The 19,150-nt window shown below is 42.4% G+C and overlaps 2 protein-coding genes across 3 annotated transcripts in view; both read right to left on the bottom strand.

Moving 5' to 3' along the window:
- The window catches only part of grik1b (glutamate receptor, ionotropic, kainate 1b), a 59,627-nt gene extending 46,322 nt beyond the window's left edge, over positions 1-13,305 (bottom strand). The window contains exon 1 of one of the 2 annotated variants that reach the window (XM_017681508.2): positions 12,889-13,305. In XM_017681508.2, the coding sequence (XP_017536997.2) occupies positions 12,889-12,964 (76 nt within the window). In that variant the 5' untranslated portion in view covers positions 12,965-13,305. The remainder of the gene's footprint in view (positions 1-12,888) is intronic. The other variant, XM_017681507.2, reaches the window with a different exon arrangement.
- Positions 13,306-17,181: 3,876 nt separating this feature from the next.
- LOC108410422 (claudin-8-like) lies at positions 17,182-19,065 on the bottom strand. The gene has a single exon (XM_017681488.2). The coding sequence runs from the start codon at positions 18,544-18,546 to the stop codon at positions 17,506-17,508; it is 1,041 nt and encodes a 346-aa protein (XP_017536977.1). The 5' UTR covers positions 18,547-19,065; the 3' UTR covers positions 17,182-17,505.
- Positions 19,066-19,150: the final 85 nt, after the last annotated feature.

Below are 19,150 nucleotides of genomic sequence, written 5' to 3'. Positions count from 1 at the left end.
CTGAGTGGAGGTCAGATGGGGGATCTGAGTGGGGGTCAGGTTGGGGATCTGAGTGGGGGTCAGGTTGGGGATCTGAGTGGAGGTCAGGTTGGGGGGTCCGGTTGGGGATCTGAGTGGGGGTCTGCATGTTTTACGTGGTCTGTAGAGTGATGCAGTGTTGGGTAATTGAAGTCTGCAGCATATGGCCGAGATTAAAGCTTCGGCGGGCGTTTGTGGACAGAAGCGGTCAGATTAGGCAACCTCAGATGGGGAGAGATGATTTGGGCAGATTAAAAGTGCGGAGGATAGATTACAGCGGCTCCTTCAATCCTGCGCCGGTCACCGTCCCGCGGTCTCTCTGTCAATAAGCCATATTCACAGCCGCTGGATAAATCCGAGCGCTCTGGCCTGGATTAGTGACCAACCCACATTCCAGATTAGATTCTGGAGGTCAGACGTTCTGAGAAGAGGAGCTCACTGAACGCACTTCAGACCCGCTGTGTCCATCACCATGTCCGTGTGTCCATGTGTCCATCAATACAGTCAGTGATGGAGCAGGTAAACTGTGTTGATGTCATCGTGTAATCACGTACACTCTTAAAAGATATGGTTCTTCAAGGGTTCTTTAGTCAAGAAAATGATTCTCTATAGAGCCATGAACAATCAAAGAACCATTACATTATTTAAGGGGTCATTACATTATGAAAGGGATCTTCAGATTGGAGAATGTGTTGTAGATGGTTCTAGATACAACCTTTTTGAAAAGGCTTCTATTAGCACTAAAAGGGGCTTTTCTATTGTTTCAAGCCAAAGAGCATTTTTGGTACTATATAGAACCCGTTTTGCCGAGAGAAATGATGGTTCTTCAAGGGTGCTTTTGTAAAGACAGTGGTTCCATGTAGAACAATGAACACTCAAAGTACCATTTGCATGCATAAATGAAGAATGTGTTATGCAGAACCTTTGAAAAGGGTTCTGTATAACACCAAAAAGGGTTGTTTTATTCTCACAAGCCAAAGAACACTTTTTTGGTTCCATATAGAACCCTTTTTGCTAAGAATGTAGAAATGACGGTTCTTCAAAAGTTTCTTTAGTACAAACAGTGGTTCTATACGGAACCATAACACTCAAAGAACCATTTGCCTGTTTAAAACGAAGAGTGTGCTGTATAGTTTTCTACATAGAACCTTTGAAAGCGGTTCTGTATAGCACCAAAAAGAGTTCTTTTGTAGAGCTATTGTAGATTAATGTAAAGCTCGTAACCATAGAAGAACATTTTTGTTGCTGTGTAGAACCATTTTCAAAAAGGTTCTATATGGAACCCTTTTTGCTTAGAGAAATTATGGTTCTTTAAATGTTTTTTAGTCAAAAGAGTGATTCTATATAGAACCATGGAGACTCAAAGAACTATTTGCATGCTTAAATGGTTATTTGCATGGTACAGGTGGTTCTATATAGAGGTTGTAGGGTTCTGTACAGTGCCAAGAAAGGTTCTTTGTCTTGTAATAATACAGGAACCCTTTTTGATGCTATACAGAACCACTTTCAGAAAGGTTCTCTATATATAACACAATGTCTATTTAAGCATGCAAATTGCTCTTTGAGTGCTCATGGTTCTATACAGAACCAATGCCTTTACTACAGAACCCTTGAGGAGCATCTTTTCTAAGAGTGTCATCATAAATGCAACTGAAACCTAAAATATAACAGAAGAATGTGTTTATGGATCTACAGAGCGTCCAAGTGGGTTCTTCTACTGTCTACCTTGTAACAAGAGCAGAACCAGATTCTGAATAGAGCTATATTCAACACATTTTCCATCAAGGAATCATTCCACCACACAAAGAAACCTTCAAGCATGCACATTAATGTTCATGGTTCTAGATAGAGCCATTGTCTTTACCACAGAGTGCTTGGAGAACCATTTTTTCAGATGAACAAACACTGCAGTTGTTAATTTATCGGTGCAGAAAAATAATGAATGAATATTTTTATCATCCAGCATCAGTTCAGCGTCGGGATGTGAAGATAAACCTGATCCTGGATCAGAACTCTGGACAAACACTGAGAAGGTTCCTTCTGGGAGTGTTTGAACCAGCTGTAGAGAGTCAGAGGACAATAAACGCCCACTCTGACCAGCGCAGTGACCTCTGTGTGGTTTATAAAGACAGTGGGTTGGTTGGTTCAGCATTAATCTGTGGTGAAATTATAAACCAGGATTAGAAGAAACTCCAGCGATTGAGAGATTGTTGTAATCATGATGTGTAATGTGGGAAATCAACACCACCATATTGGAGTCATGTGAGAAACTCCACAGAAGTGCTGACCGAAATATCGGCTACACTGACCAGACATTTCATTAAACCACCTCTACACTCACTGTCCACTTCATCAGCTCCACTTACTGTACAGCTGCACTCTGTAGTTCTACAGTTACAGACTGTAGTCCATCTGTTTCTCTGATACTCTGTTACCCTGTTCTTCAGTGGTCAGGACCCCCATGGACCCCCACAGAGCAGGTACTATTTGGGTAGTGGATCATTCTCAGCACTGCAGTAACACTGACGTGGTGGTGTGTGTGTGTTGCGCTGGTATAAGCGGATCAGACACAACCGTGCTGCTGTGTCCACTCACTGTCCACTCTATTAGACACTCCTACCTTATCAGTCCACCTTGCAGATGTAAAGTCAGAGACGACAGCTCATCTGCTGCTGCACAGTTTGTGTTGGTCATCCTATAGTCCTTCATCAGTGGTCATTGGACACTGCCCACAGGACGCTGCCCAGAGGACACTGCCCACATTGCGCTGTCAGCCGGATGTTTTTGGTTCTCAGTCCAGCAGCACTGCTGTGTCTGATCCACTCAGACCAGTGCAACACACACTAACACACCACCTCACAAATTTCTAAGCAAAATCATTTTTATGGCTTGCGGGTAGCCAAAGCAAACAAGCCAACCAAAACTGGGCTCATTTGCATATTATCACTGATAGGTCCAGAACCACAATATGCTGCAAAGCGTGAATGAAAAGTATAAGATATAAATATAATATATAATAAAACACGGTTTAAAACCCCCTGGACAGATCTGAGTAAGAACTGTGTGGGCAGGGCCATTGACCAGCTTGATTGACAGCTATCTGTCCAACACTCTTAGCCTGCTCCGCCCCTCATATAGAACTAAACATGATTATCCAGCTTTCATGTGATGCTTATTGGATGAAAAGTCACGGACCAACAGACGTGCAGACGAACAAACTGATGGATGAAAACTGAAACTGGTTTGTGTGGGCAGGACAAGAGACGCAGCCTTGTGATTGGTCAGGAGAATGATTACAGAAGCGTTCCCCAAGATTAGGAGCAGTTTATATAAAGAGGAGAGAAATGTGGTGAAACGTATTGATCAGTTATTGATCACATGTTCACTGTTTGCCTGCAGTAAGATATTGTTGTATGATAGTCCTTTAGCATACAGTAATAGGACTCATGCATAGGCTCATTCATTTTATTATAAATATTACTTATTCCAATGCTTAATTACCATACACTCACCAGCCACTTTATAAGGTACACCTTGGACTCCCTTTTGCCTGCAGAACTGCCTTAATTCTTTGTGGCAGACTTTCAACAAGGTGTTGGAAACGTTCCTCAGAGATTCTGGTTGGTTATTTGAGTTCCTGTTGTCTTTCTATCATCTGGAACCAGTCTGCCCATTCTCCTCTGACCTCTCACATCAACAAGGCGTTTTCGTCCACACAACTGACCGCTCACTGGATATTTCCTCTTTTTCGGACCGTTCTCTGTAAACCCTAGAGATGGTTGTGTGTGAAAATCCCAGCATATCAGCAGTTTCTGAAATACTCAGACCAGCCCGTCTGGCACCAACAACCACGCCACGTTCAAAGTCCGTTAAATCCCCTTTCTTCCCCGTTCTGATGCTCGGCCTGCACTTCAGCAAGTTGTGTTGACCACCTCTACAGGCCTAAATGCACTGAGCTGCAGCCATGTGATTGGCTGATTAGCTATTTGTGTTAACAAATAAAGTGGCCGGTGAGGGTATATCACTTATATTCAGAAGAAAACATCATATCTCCAAAATTGTGACTTTACAGGAGAAGGAAAAAAGCTGAAAAACGTCAACAAGGATGAGATGCAAGGTTTTCTTCTTACACACACACACACACACACACACACACACACACACACACACACACATATATATATATATATATATATATATATATATATATATATATATATGTGTATATATAAAAACACTATCATATTAAATTTGATCGATGTTGCCCTGTCCCATATTGAAAGCGCTCTCATGTAGAATGCCAGTGTTTTCTGCTTGAGACCTGAATAAAAACCTGACCGTCCCCCTGTGACACAAATCATCGTCCCACATTCTGAAGGAAGAGTCTGTGATTACATCAAATCTGCACTTGTGCAGACACACCAAGGACCCACGTCTGGGTCCAGATTATGAAACCTGTTACAGCGACTTGTCTATAGTTTAACCCCAGGCCAGGACCATCCAGCAGGCTATAAGCTGTATTATACTTTTCTATTACCTGAGAGTAGCTCAGCCAGTTTGCCCTGCAGTCCCTGCTGATGTTGAATAATAAGCCTGAGATATTAAGAGGCACATCTGAGTGTTGTGAATTCATGCTTACAATGCTGAATACACAGAATTACAGCCTTAGAGTGCTGAACAAAGCTTTACAGTGTTAAATACACCTTTACAGTACTGAATACACTGAACACAGCCATACAGTCCTCAGAACACTCTCGAAGTGCTGAACACACTCACAGTGCTGGAGTCACACTTACAGTTCTCAATCTACAATCAATCTCACAGTGTTAAAAACATGCTTACAGTGCTGATTTTATGCTTGATGCTTATACTTTCATTGTGATAAATAAACACCTACAGTGTTAAATACGCTCTTACAGTGGTCAACAAACAACAACAGTGTTAAATACACTGTTATAGTAATGAATGAACACCAACTGTGTTAAATACACTGTTACATGGGTGAATGAACACCAACAGTGTTAAATACATTGTCATAGTAATGAATGAACATCTACAGTGTTAAATACACTGTTATAGTAATGAATGAACATCTACAGTGTTATATACACTGCTACAGTGCTGAATGAACACCTAGTGGTGAACGAACACCAACAGTGTTAAATACACGGTTACAGTGCTGAATGGACACCTAGTGGTGAACGAACACCAACAGTGTTAAATACACTGTTACAGTGATGAATGGACACCTAGTGGTGAACGAACACCAACAGTGTTAAATACACTGTTACAGTGCTGAATGAACACCTAGTGTTAAATACACTATTACAGTGGTGAATGAACACCAACAGTGTTAAATATACTGTTATAGTTATTAACAAACACCAACAGTGTTAAATACACTGTTAAAGTGCTGAATGAACACCTAGTGTTAAATACACTGTTACAGTGGTGAATGAACACCAACAGTGTTAAATACACTGTTATAGTGATGAACAAATACCAACAGTGTTAAATACACTGTTGCAGTGTTAAATGAACATCAACAGTGTTAAATACACTGTTACAGTGCTGAATAAACATGTACAGTGTTAAATACTGTCCTACAGTACTACATACAGTCGTGCACTACATACAGTCGTGCAGTCACAAATGAATACCTACAGCGTTAAACACTCTCCCATAGTGTTGAATGAAGTTACAAAAGTTTGGACACCCCTCGTGGAGAGAAATGACGATTTATGTTGTATTTATTGTGACGTTGAAATTGTGTGGATATTCAGTAATGATTCAGCTTCCAGTTACCTCAGATTGAAGCACTGCACTCAGCTGGGCTTGACAACAAGACCCGTCCATCTGACCCCCAGCCCAGACCACATGAGGTCACAAATGACGCAAGGCTGAGACGACTAGCTTAAATGCTACTAGCAACGCTACTAGAGTGCTACAGTCTTAATATGATGAATAAACAACTACAGAGTTTAATACACTCTTTCAATGTTAATTACACTCTTACAGCACTGAATGATCACGTACAGTGTTAAATACACTCTAACAGGTCTGAATGATGAGCTACTGTTTTAAACTCTTATAGTCCTAAATGAACACCCACAGTGTTCACTTTAACAGGGTTGAATGAGCACCTACACCACTAAGTACACTCTCACAGTGCTGAGTAAACAACTACAACACTAAGTAGACTCTCACAGTGCTGAATGAACACCTACAGTGTTAAGTATTCTCTGACAGTGCTGAGTAAACAACTACAACACTAAGTAGACTCTCACAGTGCTGAATGATCACCTACAATACTAAGTATACTCTCACAGTGCTGAATGGTCACCTACAGTGTAAAGTACACTCTCACAGTGCTGAATGATCAACTACAACACTAAGTACACTCTCACAGTGCTAAACGAGCACCTAAAACACTAGTTATACTCTCACAGTGCTGAATGATCATCTACCATGGTAAGTACACTCTCACAGTGCTGAATGATCACCTACAGTGTTAAGTACACCCTCACAGTGCTGAATGATCACCTACAGTGCTAAGCACACTCTCTGAATCAGCACCTATAACACTAAGTATACTCTCACAGCGCTAAATGAACACCTACAGTATTACATACACTCTCACAGTGCTGAATGACCACCTAGTGTGTTAAGTACACCCTCACAGTACTGAATGAACACCTACAACACTAAGTAGACGCTGACAGTGCTGAATGAACACCTACAGTGTTATGTACACTTTGACAGTGCTGAAGGAACACCTACAGTGTGATGTACACTCTTACAGTGCCGAATGAGCACCTACAATATTAAGTACACTTTGACAGTGCTGAATCAACACTTACAACAGTAAGTACACTTTCACAGTCCTAAGCTCCCAAGCACCTAAAACACTAAGTATACTCTCACAGTGCTGAATGATCATCTACAGTGTTACGTACACTCTCACAGAGCTGAATGATCACCTACAGTGTTAAGTACAGTCTCACAGTGCTGCATGAGCACCTAGAGTGTTAAGTACACTCTCACAGTACTGAATGAACATCTACCGTGTTACATACACTCTCACAGTGCTGGATGAGCACCTAGAGTGTTAAGTACACTCTCATAGTACTGAATGAACACCTACAATACTAAGTACACTCTCACAGTGCTGTAAGATCATCTACAGTGTTACGTACACTCACACAGTGCTGAAGGAACAGTTACAACACTAAGTACACTCTCACAGTGCTGAATGATCACCTACAGCATTAAGTACAGTCTCACACTGCTAAATGAACACCTACAGTTTTACATACACTCTCACAGTGCTGAATCAACACTTACAACATTAAGTACACTCTCACAGTGCTGAATGATCACCTACAGCATTAAGTACACTCTAACAGGCCTGAATGAGCACCTAGAGTGTTACGTACACTCTCACAGTGCTGACTGAACACCTACATCATTAAGTACACTCTCACAGTGCTGAATCAACACCTAAAACATTAAGTACACCCTCACAGTGCTGAATCAACACCTAAAACATTAAGTACACTCTCACAGTGCTGAATCAACACCTAAAACATTAAGTACACCCTCACAGTGCTGAATCAACACCTAAAACATTAAGTACACCCTCACAGTGCTGAATCAACACCTAAAACATTAAGTACACTCTCACAGTGCTGAATCAACACCTAAAACATTAAGTACACCCTCACAGTGCTGAATCAACACCTAAAACATTAAGTACACTCTCACAGTGCTGAATCAACACCTAAAACATTAAGTACACTCTCACAGTGCTGAATGATCACCTACAGTGTTACGTACACTCACACAGTGCTGAATGAACAGTTACAACACTAAGTACACTCTCACAGTAATGAATGAACACCTACAGTGTTACATACACTCACACAGTGCTGAATGAACAGTTACAACACTAAATACACCCTCACAGTGCTGAATGATCACCTACAGGGTTACGTACACTCACACAGTGCTGAATGAACAGTTACAACACTAAATACACCCTCACAAGGCTGTATCAACACCTACAGTGTTATGTACACTCTCACAGTACTGAATGAACACTTACAGCACTAAGTATACTTTCACAGTGCTGAATGGTCACCTACAGTGTTAAGTACACTCTCACAGTGCTGAATGAACTCTTACAACACTAAGTATACTCTCACAGTGCTGAATGATCAACTACAACAGTAAGTGTACTCTCAAAGTGCTGAATGATCAGCTACAGTGTTAAGTATAATCTCACAGTGCTGACTGAACACCTACAGTGTTATGTACACTCTGACAGTGCTGAATGAACACTTACAACACTAAGTAGACTCTTACAGTGCTTTATGAACACCTACAACATTAAGTACACTCTTACAGTGCTGACTGAACACCTAAAACACTAAGTACACTCTCACAGTGCTGAATCAACAACTACAACATTAAGTATACTCTCACAGTACTGAATTAACACTTACAACACTAAGTACACTCTGACAGTGCTAAACAAGCACCTAAAACACTAAGTATACTCTCAGAGTGCTGAATTATCACCTACAGTGTTAAGTACACTCTCACAGTGCTGAATGAACAACTACAGCAGTAAGTGTACTCTCACAGTGCTGAATGATCAGCTACAGTGTTAAGTATACTCTCACAGTACTGATTTAACAACTACAAGACTAAGTAGACTCTGACAGTGCCGAATGAATACCTACAGTGTTATGTACACTCTGACAGTGCTGAATGAACACCTACAACACTAAGTACACTATCACAGTGCTGAATGATCACCTACAGTGTTACGTACACTCACACAGTGCTGAATGAACAGTTACAACACTAAGTACACTCTCACAGTAATGAATGAACACCTACAGTGTTACGTACACTCACACAGTGCTGAATGAACAGTTACAACACTAAATACACTCTCACAAGGCTGAATCAACACCTACAGTGTTATGTACACTCTCACAGTACTGAATGAACACTTACAGCACTAAGTATACTCTCACAGTGCTGAATGGTCACCTACAGTGTTAAGTACACTCTCACAGTGCTGAATGAACTCTTACAACACTAAGTATACTCTCACAGTGCTGAATGATCAACTACAACAGTAAGTGTACTCTCAAAGTGCTGAATGATCAGCTACAGTGTTAAGTAGACTCTCACAGTGCTGAATGAACATCTACAGTGTTATGTACACTCTTACAGTGCCGAATGAGCACCTACAACATTAACTACACTCTCACAGTCCTACACGAGCACCTAAAACAATAAGTATACTCTCACAACATCTACAGTGTTAAGTACACTCTCACAGTGCTGAATGATCACCTACAGTGTTAGGTACACTCTCACAGTGCTGAATGATCACCTACAGTGTTAGGTAAACACTCACAGTGCTGAATGAACAGCTACAGTGTGAAATATATTCATAGAGCCCTGAATGAGCACCTAGAGTGTTAAGTACACTCTCACAGTACAGAACGAACACCTACAATACAAAGTACACTCTCAGAGTGCTGAATGATCATTTACAGTGTTACATACACTCTCACAGTGCTGAATGACCACCTACACCACGAAGCACACTCTCACAGTACTGAATAAACATCTACAACACTAAGCACACTCTCACAGTGCTGAATGACCACCTACAACACTAAGCACACTTTCACCGTGCTGAATGAATATTAAAAAACTAAGTACACTCCCACAGAGCTCAATAAACACCTACAACACTAAGGACACTCTCACAGTGCTGAATAAACACGTACAAGACTACATACACTCTCACAGTGCTGAATGATCACCTACAATGTTAAATACACTCATACAGCCCTGAATGAACACCTACAGTGTTAAATACACTCATACAGTCCTGAATGAACCCCTAGGGTTTTAACTACACTCACACAGCCCTGAATGAAAACCAACAGTATTAAATACACTCATACAGCCCTGAATTAACACTGACAGTGTTAAGTACACTCATACAGTCCTGAATGAACACCTACAGTGTTATATACACTCACACAGCCCTGAATGAACACGTACAGTGTTAAATACACTCATACGTTCCTGAATGAACACCTACAGTGTTAAATACACTCTCACAGTACTGAATGAACACCTACAGTGTTAAATACACTCATACAGCCCTGTATGAACACTTACAGTGTTAAATACACTCATATGTTCCTGAATGAACACCTACAGTGTTAAATACACTCTCACAGTACTGAAAAAACACCTACAATACAAAGTACACTATCAAAGTGCTGAATGATCACCTACAATGTTAAATACACTCATACAGCCCTGAATGAACACCTACAGTGTTAAATACACTCATACAGTCCTGAATGAACCCCTACGGTTTTAACTACACTCACACAGCCCTGAATGAACACCAACAGTATTAAATACACTCATACAGCCCTGAATGAACACCTACAGTGTTAAATACAGTCATACAGCCCTGAATTAACACTGACAGTGTTAAGTACACTCATACAGTCCTGAATGAACACCTACAGTGTTATATACACTCAAACAGCCCTGAATGAACACGTACAGTGTTAAATACACTCTCACAGTACTGAAAAAACACCTACAATACATAGTACACTATCAAAGTGCTGAATGATCATCTACAGTGTTACGTACACTCACACAGTGCTGATTGAACAGTTACAACACTAAGTACACTCTCACAGGGCTGAATCAACACCTACAGTGTTATGTACACTCTCACAGTACTGAATGAACACCTACAGTGTTATGTACACTCACATAGTTCTGAATGAACAGTTACAACACTAAGTACTCTCTCACAGTGCTGAATGATCACCTACAGCATTAAGTACAGTCTCACACTGCTAAATGAACACTTACAACAGTAAATACACTCTCACAGTGCTGAATGATCACCTACAACACTAAGCACACTCTCACATTGCTGAAATAACACTTACAACACTAAATACACTCTCACAGTGCTGAATGACCACCTACACCACGAAGCACACTTTCACAGTACTGAATAAACATCTACAACACTAAGCATACTCTCACAGTGCCGAATGACCACCTACAACACTAAGCACACTTTCAAAGTGCTGAATAAACATCTACAACACTACATACACTCTCACAGTGCAGAATGAACACCGACAGTGCTTAATACACCCTCACAGAGCAGAATGAACATCTACAGTGTTAAGTACACACATACAGCCCTGAATGAACACCTACAGTGTTAAATACATTCATACAGTCCTGAATGAACACCTACAGTTTTAAATACAATCATACAGTCCTGAATGAACACCTTCAGTGTTATATACAATCATACAATCCTGAATGAACACCTAAGGTGTTAAATACACTCATACAGTCCTGAATGAACACCTACAGTGTTAAATACACTCATACAACCGTGAATGAACACATACCCTGTTAAATACAATCATACAGTCCTGAATGAACACCTACAGTGTTAAATACACTCATACAGTTCTGACTGAACACCTACAGTGTTAAATACACTCATACAGTCCTGAATGAACACCTACAGTGTTAAATACACTCATACAGCCCTGAATGAACACCTACACTGTTAAATACACTCATACAGCCCTGAATGAACACCTACAGTGTTAAATACACTCATACAGTCCTGAATGAACACCTACACTGTTAAATACACTATACAGTCCTGAATGAACACCTACAGTGTTATATACATTCATACAGTCCTGAATGAACACCTACAGTGTTAAATACACTCATACAGTCCTGAATTAACACCAACAGTGTTATATACACTCATACAGCCCTGAATGAACACCTACAGTGTTAAATACACTCATACAGTCCTGAATGAACACCTACACTGTTAAATACACTCATACAGCCCTGAATGAACACCTACAGTGTTAAATACATTCATACAGTCCTGAATGAACACCTACACTGTTAAATACACTCATACAGCCCTGAATGAACACCTACAGTGTTAAATACATTCATACAGTCCTGAATGAACACCTACGGTTTTAAATACAATCATACAGTCCTGAATAAACACCTACAGTGTTATATACAATCATACAACCCTGAATGAACACCTACAGTGTTAAATACACTCATACAGCCCTGAATGAACACCTACAGTGTTATATACAATCATACAATCCTGAATGAACACCTACAGTGTTAAATACAATCATACAGTCCTGAATGAACACCGACAGTGTTAAATACACTCATACAGTCCTGAATGAACACCTACATTGTTAAATACAATCATACAGTCCTGAATGAACACCTACAGTGTTATATACATTCATACAGTCCTGAATGAACATCTGCAGTGTTAAATACACTCATACAGTCCTGAATGAACACCTACAGTGTTAAATACAATCATACAGTCCTGAATGAACACCTACAGTGTTAAATACAATCATACAGTCCTGAATGAACACCTACAGTGTTAAATACAATCATACAGTCCTGAATGAACACCTACAGTGTTATATACATTCATATAGTCCTGAATGAACACCTTCAGTGTTAAATACAATCATACAGTCCTGAATGAACACCTACAGTGTTATATACATTCATACAGCCCTGAATGAACACCCAAAGTTTTTAGTCCATCCTTGGGGGCTGTGCCACACCAGCTGAGCTGACAGATGTAACAAAGTTTCAGTTTTGACTCTGAAAATGTGAAGTTTTCTTTACTCCTGTATTTTCACACGGTGGCCTGTTTAACTGCACTGGTCACCACCGGACCGCACTAACGCATTAGTGGTCACTACGTACCGATGCGCAGGACCTGCTGGGCGCTCGCGCGGAGCTCCGTCACGAGCCACAGTAGGGGGATGATGATCTTGGCCATGGCGCTTCACTGCGGTCCCGTTGCCCCTTCAGCGTCCCGGAGCTCGCGCCCGTCCCTCATCATCGCTGCGGCGCGCACGTGCTCGCGCGTCTCCGCTCCAGCAGCACCGCGTCCTCCTCGCTCCCGCACGCGCTGCTCTCCTTCCCCACGCGGCTCATGCCCGCCTCGCGCGCGGGGTCCCGGACATTTACTTTCCACTCCTCTCAGGGCGCGCGCACTCCACCAGGTACCGAGGGCTCGCGCCACTTGATCCTCACACACACACACACACACACACACACGGACAACACAGACCAGCGCGCGAGATTAACGGCAAATCTGGCGGCTGAGGCGCGCGGCGGCTCCAGTACACGAGGAAATGATTAAAGCAGGAGATAGAAGATCTTAATCTACAGACGATTAGAGAGAGAGAGAGAGAGAGAGAGAGAGAGAGTGATAGAGAGAGAGAGAGAGAGAGAGAGAGAGAGTGATAGAGAGAGAGAGAGAGAGAGAGAGAGAGAGAGTGATAGAGAGAGAGAGAGAGAGAGAGAGAGAGAGAGAGAGTGATAGAGAGAGAGAGAGAGAGAGAGAGCGAGAGAGAGAGAGAGAGAGAGAGAGTGATAGAGAGAGAGAGAGAGAGCGAGAGAGAGAGAGAGTGATAGAGAGAGAGAGAGCGAGAGAGAGAGAGAGTGATAGAGAGTGAGAGAGAGAGAGCGAGAGAGAGAGAGAGAGTGATAGAGAGAGAGAGAGACAGAGTGAGAGTGAGAGAGAGAGAGAGAGTGATAGAATGAGAGTGAGAGAGAGTGATGGAGAGAGAGACAGAGAGAGAGAGAGAGAGAGAGAGTGAGAGAGAAAGAGTGATATAGAGAGAGTGAGAGAGAGAGAGAGAGAGAACCACAGAGAGAGAGAGTGAGAGAGAGAGAGAGAACCACAGAGAGAGAGAGTGAGAGAGAGAGAGAGAGAGAGAGAGAGAGAGAGAGAGAGAGTGATAGAGAGAGAGAGAGTGATAGAGAGAGAGAGTGATAGAGAGAGAGAGAGAGAGAGAGAGAGAGTGATAGAGAGAGAGAGAGAGAGAGAGAGAGAGAGAGAGAGAGAGAGACAGAGTGAGAGAGAGAGTGAGAGAGAGAGAGGGAGAGAGAGAGAGAGAGAGAGACAGAGTGATAGAGAGAGAGACAGAGAGAGAGAGAGAGAGAGAGAGAGAGAGAGAGAGAGAGAGTGAGAGAGAAAGAGTGATAGAGAGAGAGTGAGAGAGGGAGAGAGAGACAGAGAGAGAGAGAGACAGAAAGAACCACAGAGAGAGAGAGTGAGAGAGAGAGAGAGTGAGAGAGAAAGAGTGATAGAGAGAGAGTGAGATAGAAAGAGTGATAGAGAGAGAGTGAGAGAGAGAGTGATAGAGAGAGAGACAGAGAGAGAGAGAACCACAGAGAGAGAGAGTGAGAGAGAGAGAGAGAGAGAGAGAGAGAGAGAGAGAGAGAGAGAGAGAGAGAGAGTGATAGAGAGAGAGTGAGAGAGAAAGAGTGATAGAGAGAGAGTGAGAGAGAAAGAGTGATAGAGAGTGAGAGAGAGTGATAGAGAGAGAGACAGAGAGAGAGAGAACCACAGAGAGAGAGAGTGAGAGAGAGAGAGAGAGAGAGAGAGAGAACCACAGAGAGAGAGAGTGAGAGAGAGAGAGAGTGAAAGTTACATTTAACCCACTTTTAAAATATCAATTTCCTAAAATATCATGTCTGCCAGATTTAAAGGGCAGATTTATTCCTCCACTGAGAAGAATAAACGCAAATCACTTCATCAAACATTAAAATGATAATTTCATACGCTGACCTGTGTCCACTCAGAACCTGGGAATGAGCTGTGTGTGAAACAGCACCGGTAAAACGAGCCCTTTATTAAACAGATTGACAGTAATACGCCTGCTGTGTGTACACTCGGGTTGCTCTGACAGGGCGGAGGGAATATAATCTGCTGTATTACAGGATTACAGATTCTCCATTCACTGAAATATCAATGAGATATTAGTGTCTGCGCTGATTCTGATTTCACAGAATGACTTTAAAGCTACAAGCGAGCAGCTTCCCTTTACAGGTTACAGATGAAGTGGACGTCTGGCGCCCTCTACTGGTCAAGAAAACAAAGAAAAAAGTCCTTTAGCTTATTTATATACAGGTGATGGCCAAAATAACAGAAACACTACATGAAATCACTGTTGTACAGAGAGCTGAACAGGTCGGTCACACTGGACTAGATATTAATAAACTGTACAGGTCAGCTAATAAAGACATCAAGCTGATTGATAGATAAATAGACGGACAGATAGACATCTATCTATCTATCTATCTATCTATCTATCTATCTATCTATCTATCTATCTATCTATCTATCTATCTATCTATCTATCTATCTGTCTGTCTGTCTTTCGGTCTGCCTGTCTGCCTGGCAACCACCAAACCCAGACTCGTCCATCAGATTCCCAGACGGAGAAGCGTGATTGGTCACTCCAGAGAACACGTCTCCACTGCTCTAGAGTCCAGTGGCGGCGCTTTACACCACTGCATTCCACGCTTTGCATTGCGCTTGGTGATGTAAGGCTTGGATGCAGCTGCTTGGCCATGGAAACCCATTCCATGAAGCTCTCTACACTGTTCTTGAGCTGATCTGAAGGCCACATGAAGTTTGGAGGTCTGTAGTGATTGACTCTGCAGAAAGTTGGTGACCTCTGTGCACTATGCCCCTCAGCATCCGCTGACCCGCTCTTTCATTTTACATGGCCGACCACTTTGTGGCTGAGTTGCTGTCGTTCCCAATCACTTCCACTTTGTTATAATCCCACTGACAGCTGACTGTGGAATATTTAGTAGTGAGGAAATTTCACGACTGGACTTGCTGCACAGGTGGCGTCCGATCACAGTACCACGCTGGAATTCACTGAGCTCCTGAGAGCGACCCATTCTTTCACTAATGTCTGTAGAAGCAGTCTGTGGGTCTAGGGCTTGGCTTTATACACCTGCGGCTGTAGAAGTGATTGGAACACCTGAATTCAATGATTTGGATGGGTGACTGAATACGTTTGTAAATATAGTCTAGATAGACAGACAGAGAGTGAAAGTTATGAATTAACAGTAGAAGGTAAACAATCTCCATCTAACTGCAGTGTTGTTCTGGTCTTGTTCCGGGTTGCCGTGGTGAAGGACGGCCTACTATAAGGAAACCAACTGCCCAAAAACACTGAGGATCCAGTGTCGATACAATCAGCTCTAAACAGGATAAGAGAGTCATGTTTCCCAGAAACTGGTATTTACCATAAAGCACGTGTTCTGGAAACACTGCGTCCCCCCGGCTCAGTGTGTACAGTACACTGACTCTTTGTGTCAGAGACTAAAATTAAACATGATCCTCAGTTTTAGCATAAAAGTTTATTAGATTATCGCCATAAACATTAAAGTCAACCTACAACACGTCTTACTCCAACTGTAAGGAATTTTCAAAAGGAACAATATCTTTGCTCATTTCTAAGCAATATCATACGTACGCTGACTGGAAGATAAAGGAAAAGTTTATAATTTCATTTAACTTTAAACTACAAAAACAAGCCAACACATAATTATGACACCTACACCACACGGAAAATAAAAATACCCTTACATAAAATTCATGTATATTTATGTCATTTTTATATTTGTGTTTCTTAACAACAAGATAACACCATGTGATTATTATTACTAAGTAATTATCAATTGTATAGTTACATTATTAACAACAGTTACATTCCATACATTCCGCATGAGCAGATTTGATTCTGCACTTCTAATATTTCCAGGAAAACTCACTGAAATTTCTTTGCAGTGGTAGTGATAGGAACCAGGGCTCGCCATGACTACAACACAAATCTAGACTTTTTGTTTACTATATGGAATGGTGGTTAGATAGTGTAGTGGGTAGCACCTCTGCCTTCCAAGCTGTAGACTGGGCAAACACCCCACACTATACCAATAAGAGTCCTTGGGCAAGACTCCTAACACTGCCTTCGCCAGCCTGTGTAAAATGATCCAATTGTAAGTCGCTCTGGATAAGAGCTTCTGCCAAATGGATATAATGTTGATGATGGAAAATCTGAAATAATACCTTTTCTTTGGGGACTATTTTGCCTCATAGCACCCTGCATGTATCCCTCCACCATGAATGGATTTCAAAAATACATTTTAGGCCAAAAAAAAAACCAGCATCTCAGACATCAGGCGGTGAATTCATAGCCATTTCACATAACTGTCTGTAAGAGAGCTTTTAGAGGTGGATGTCTGGTTGCTATCACCACCACAACTCACAGTTTCTCTTGAAACATCACTTCGAATGACATCTGAATGATTGAACTATGAATGAAATTAAATATAGAAGTTTTAGTAAGAATGACTAAGAATAACTCCTCCAGTTTGCATTGGATACAAAATAACAAGCCCTGTTTTGTAACAAGGCAGGAGATTTTTTTTTAAATTATGAAGTGTCATTCCGAGCTGTTTATACTCCCTTGGAGGGATAGAAGGTTTACAGACAGTGTGGTAAAAATGTCCTCATATGTACATTCCAGAATTGGTGTGGGACACGGGGCTCTGCGGCCTGTCTCTGGAGTAGCCATATTCATACAAAACAGGTGTGTGTTGGGTGAGCTGTATGTTGTTGTGTGGGGGAGGAGGGGGTGCAGACATCACACTAGGGTGAGTGGAGTTTCTGGGTGTGGAGAGTCTCCCCGAAATATGTGCGGGCAGGTGGGTCTGGCGGTTGGGCATCATATTGGCGTTGTACACCACAGGAACATTAGGAGGGACATGTTGGCCACTGTAAAGCACAGGCTGGCCATCAGGGGTCACTGCTACAGGGCTGTAGGTTGAAGATATGGACGGCTGAGGGTACAGGTTGTGATTGGGTAGGAGCGGCTGCTGGGGTATGGAGCTGAGTGGACTCGGAGTGGGCATAAAGGGATGGACATGGGACAAAGTCGTGCTATTGGTTGCGTACATGGGCCGATAAAACTGAGACAAGTCAGATTCTGAAGCAGATCGGCAGACGAGGAAGACGACACCAGAGGCGAGGAGGCAGGCTGCTGTGACCCAGCCAATGTAGAGTGCCTCACCCAGTTCCCTGCGCTGGGCATCCAGCAACAGCGGGTTGTAGAAGTCCTGGATGATGACATGGGCTGTCCAGGAGACGGGGATGATTACGCAGAGTGCAGCCATGATCTCCATGGCACCGGCAACTTTGATAATTAGGGCCTTGATGCGCAGTTGATCCTGAAGGCAGGCTGTGCTATGGAGGCCTGGGAGGGCCACTAACAAGCCTAGGAAACTCAAAGCCACAGCACAACACATAAGGCCTCTGGCTGCCTGGAGCTCCGGAGGCAGATACAGCAGGGAATCGTACACTTTACACTGCATACGGATGTTGGCCTGCCGATAACAGTTCATCCAGAGGCCTTCCCAGCGTGTCTCCATAGTGATAATGTTCTCCTGGATGAAGGCTGTCACCTTCCACATGGGGAGGCCTGTGGTTGCGGAAGTGCCCACCAGTCCGATGATGCCCAGGCAAAGGGCGATGAGCTCACACGCAGCAACCATTGTTCATATACAAATACTTGCACACGGAAAGTCTGAGCAGTGCCGCACAAATCCTGAGAAAGATCACAGTCCAGTAGAGAGTTATTCCAGTGGCAGTGCAGTCCAGTAAGAATGATTAAATAGCTGCCCTAGTAAATATTTATCCCAGTGGCAGGAGGGACATGAAATAGTAATCCTAGTTGCGGTTATCCCAGGCACAGGACAAATAGTGACTTGTTATCCCAGTTTCAATTATATCAACAGCAGGACAGACAGTAACTAGTTATCCCAGTTGCAGGACAGAGAGTAACTAGCTATCCCAGTAGCGGGATGGAGAGTAACTAATTATCCCAACTGCAGTGCAGATAGTAATTATTTATCCCAGAAACAGCACAGAAAGTAACTTGTTATCTGAGTGGCAGGATAGGCAGTAACTAGTTAACTCAACTGCAGGACAGACAATAAATAGTTATCCCAGTGGCAGGACAGATGGTAATGAGTTATACAAGTGGCAGGGCAGGTAGTAACCAGCTCCCCGAGTAGAAGGAAATACAGAGACTAGTTATCCCAGTGGTAGGAAATTAGTAACTAGTTATCCCAGTGGTGGGGAAGATAATAGTTATCC

Source organism: Pygocentrus nattereri, chromosome 17 (assembly GCF_015220715.1).
Source record: "Pygocentrus nattereri isolate fPygNat1 chromosome 17, fPygNat1.pri, whole genome shotgun sequence".
NCBI lineage: Eukaryota > Metazoa > Chordata > Actinopteri > Characiformes > Serrasalmidae > Pygocentrus > Pygocentrus nattereri.
Note: the sequence above shows the minus strand (reverse complement) of the source record. Positions and strands in the feature narration are given on the sequence as shown.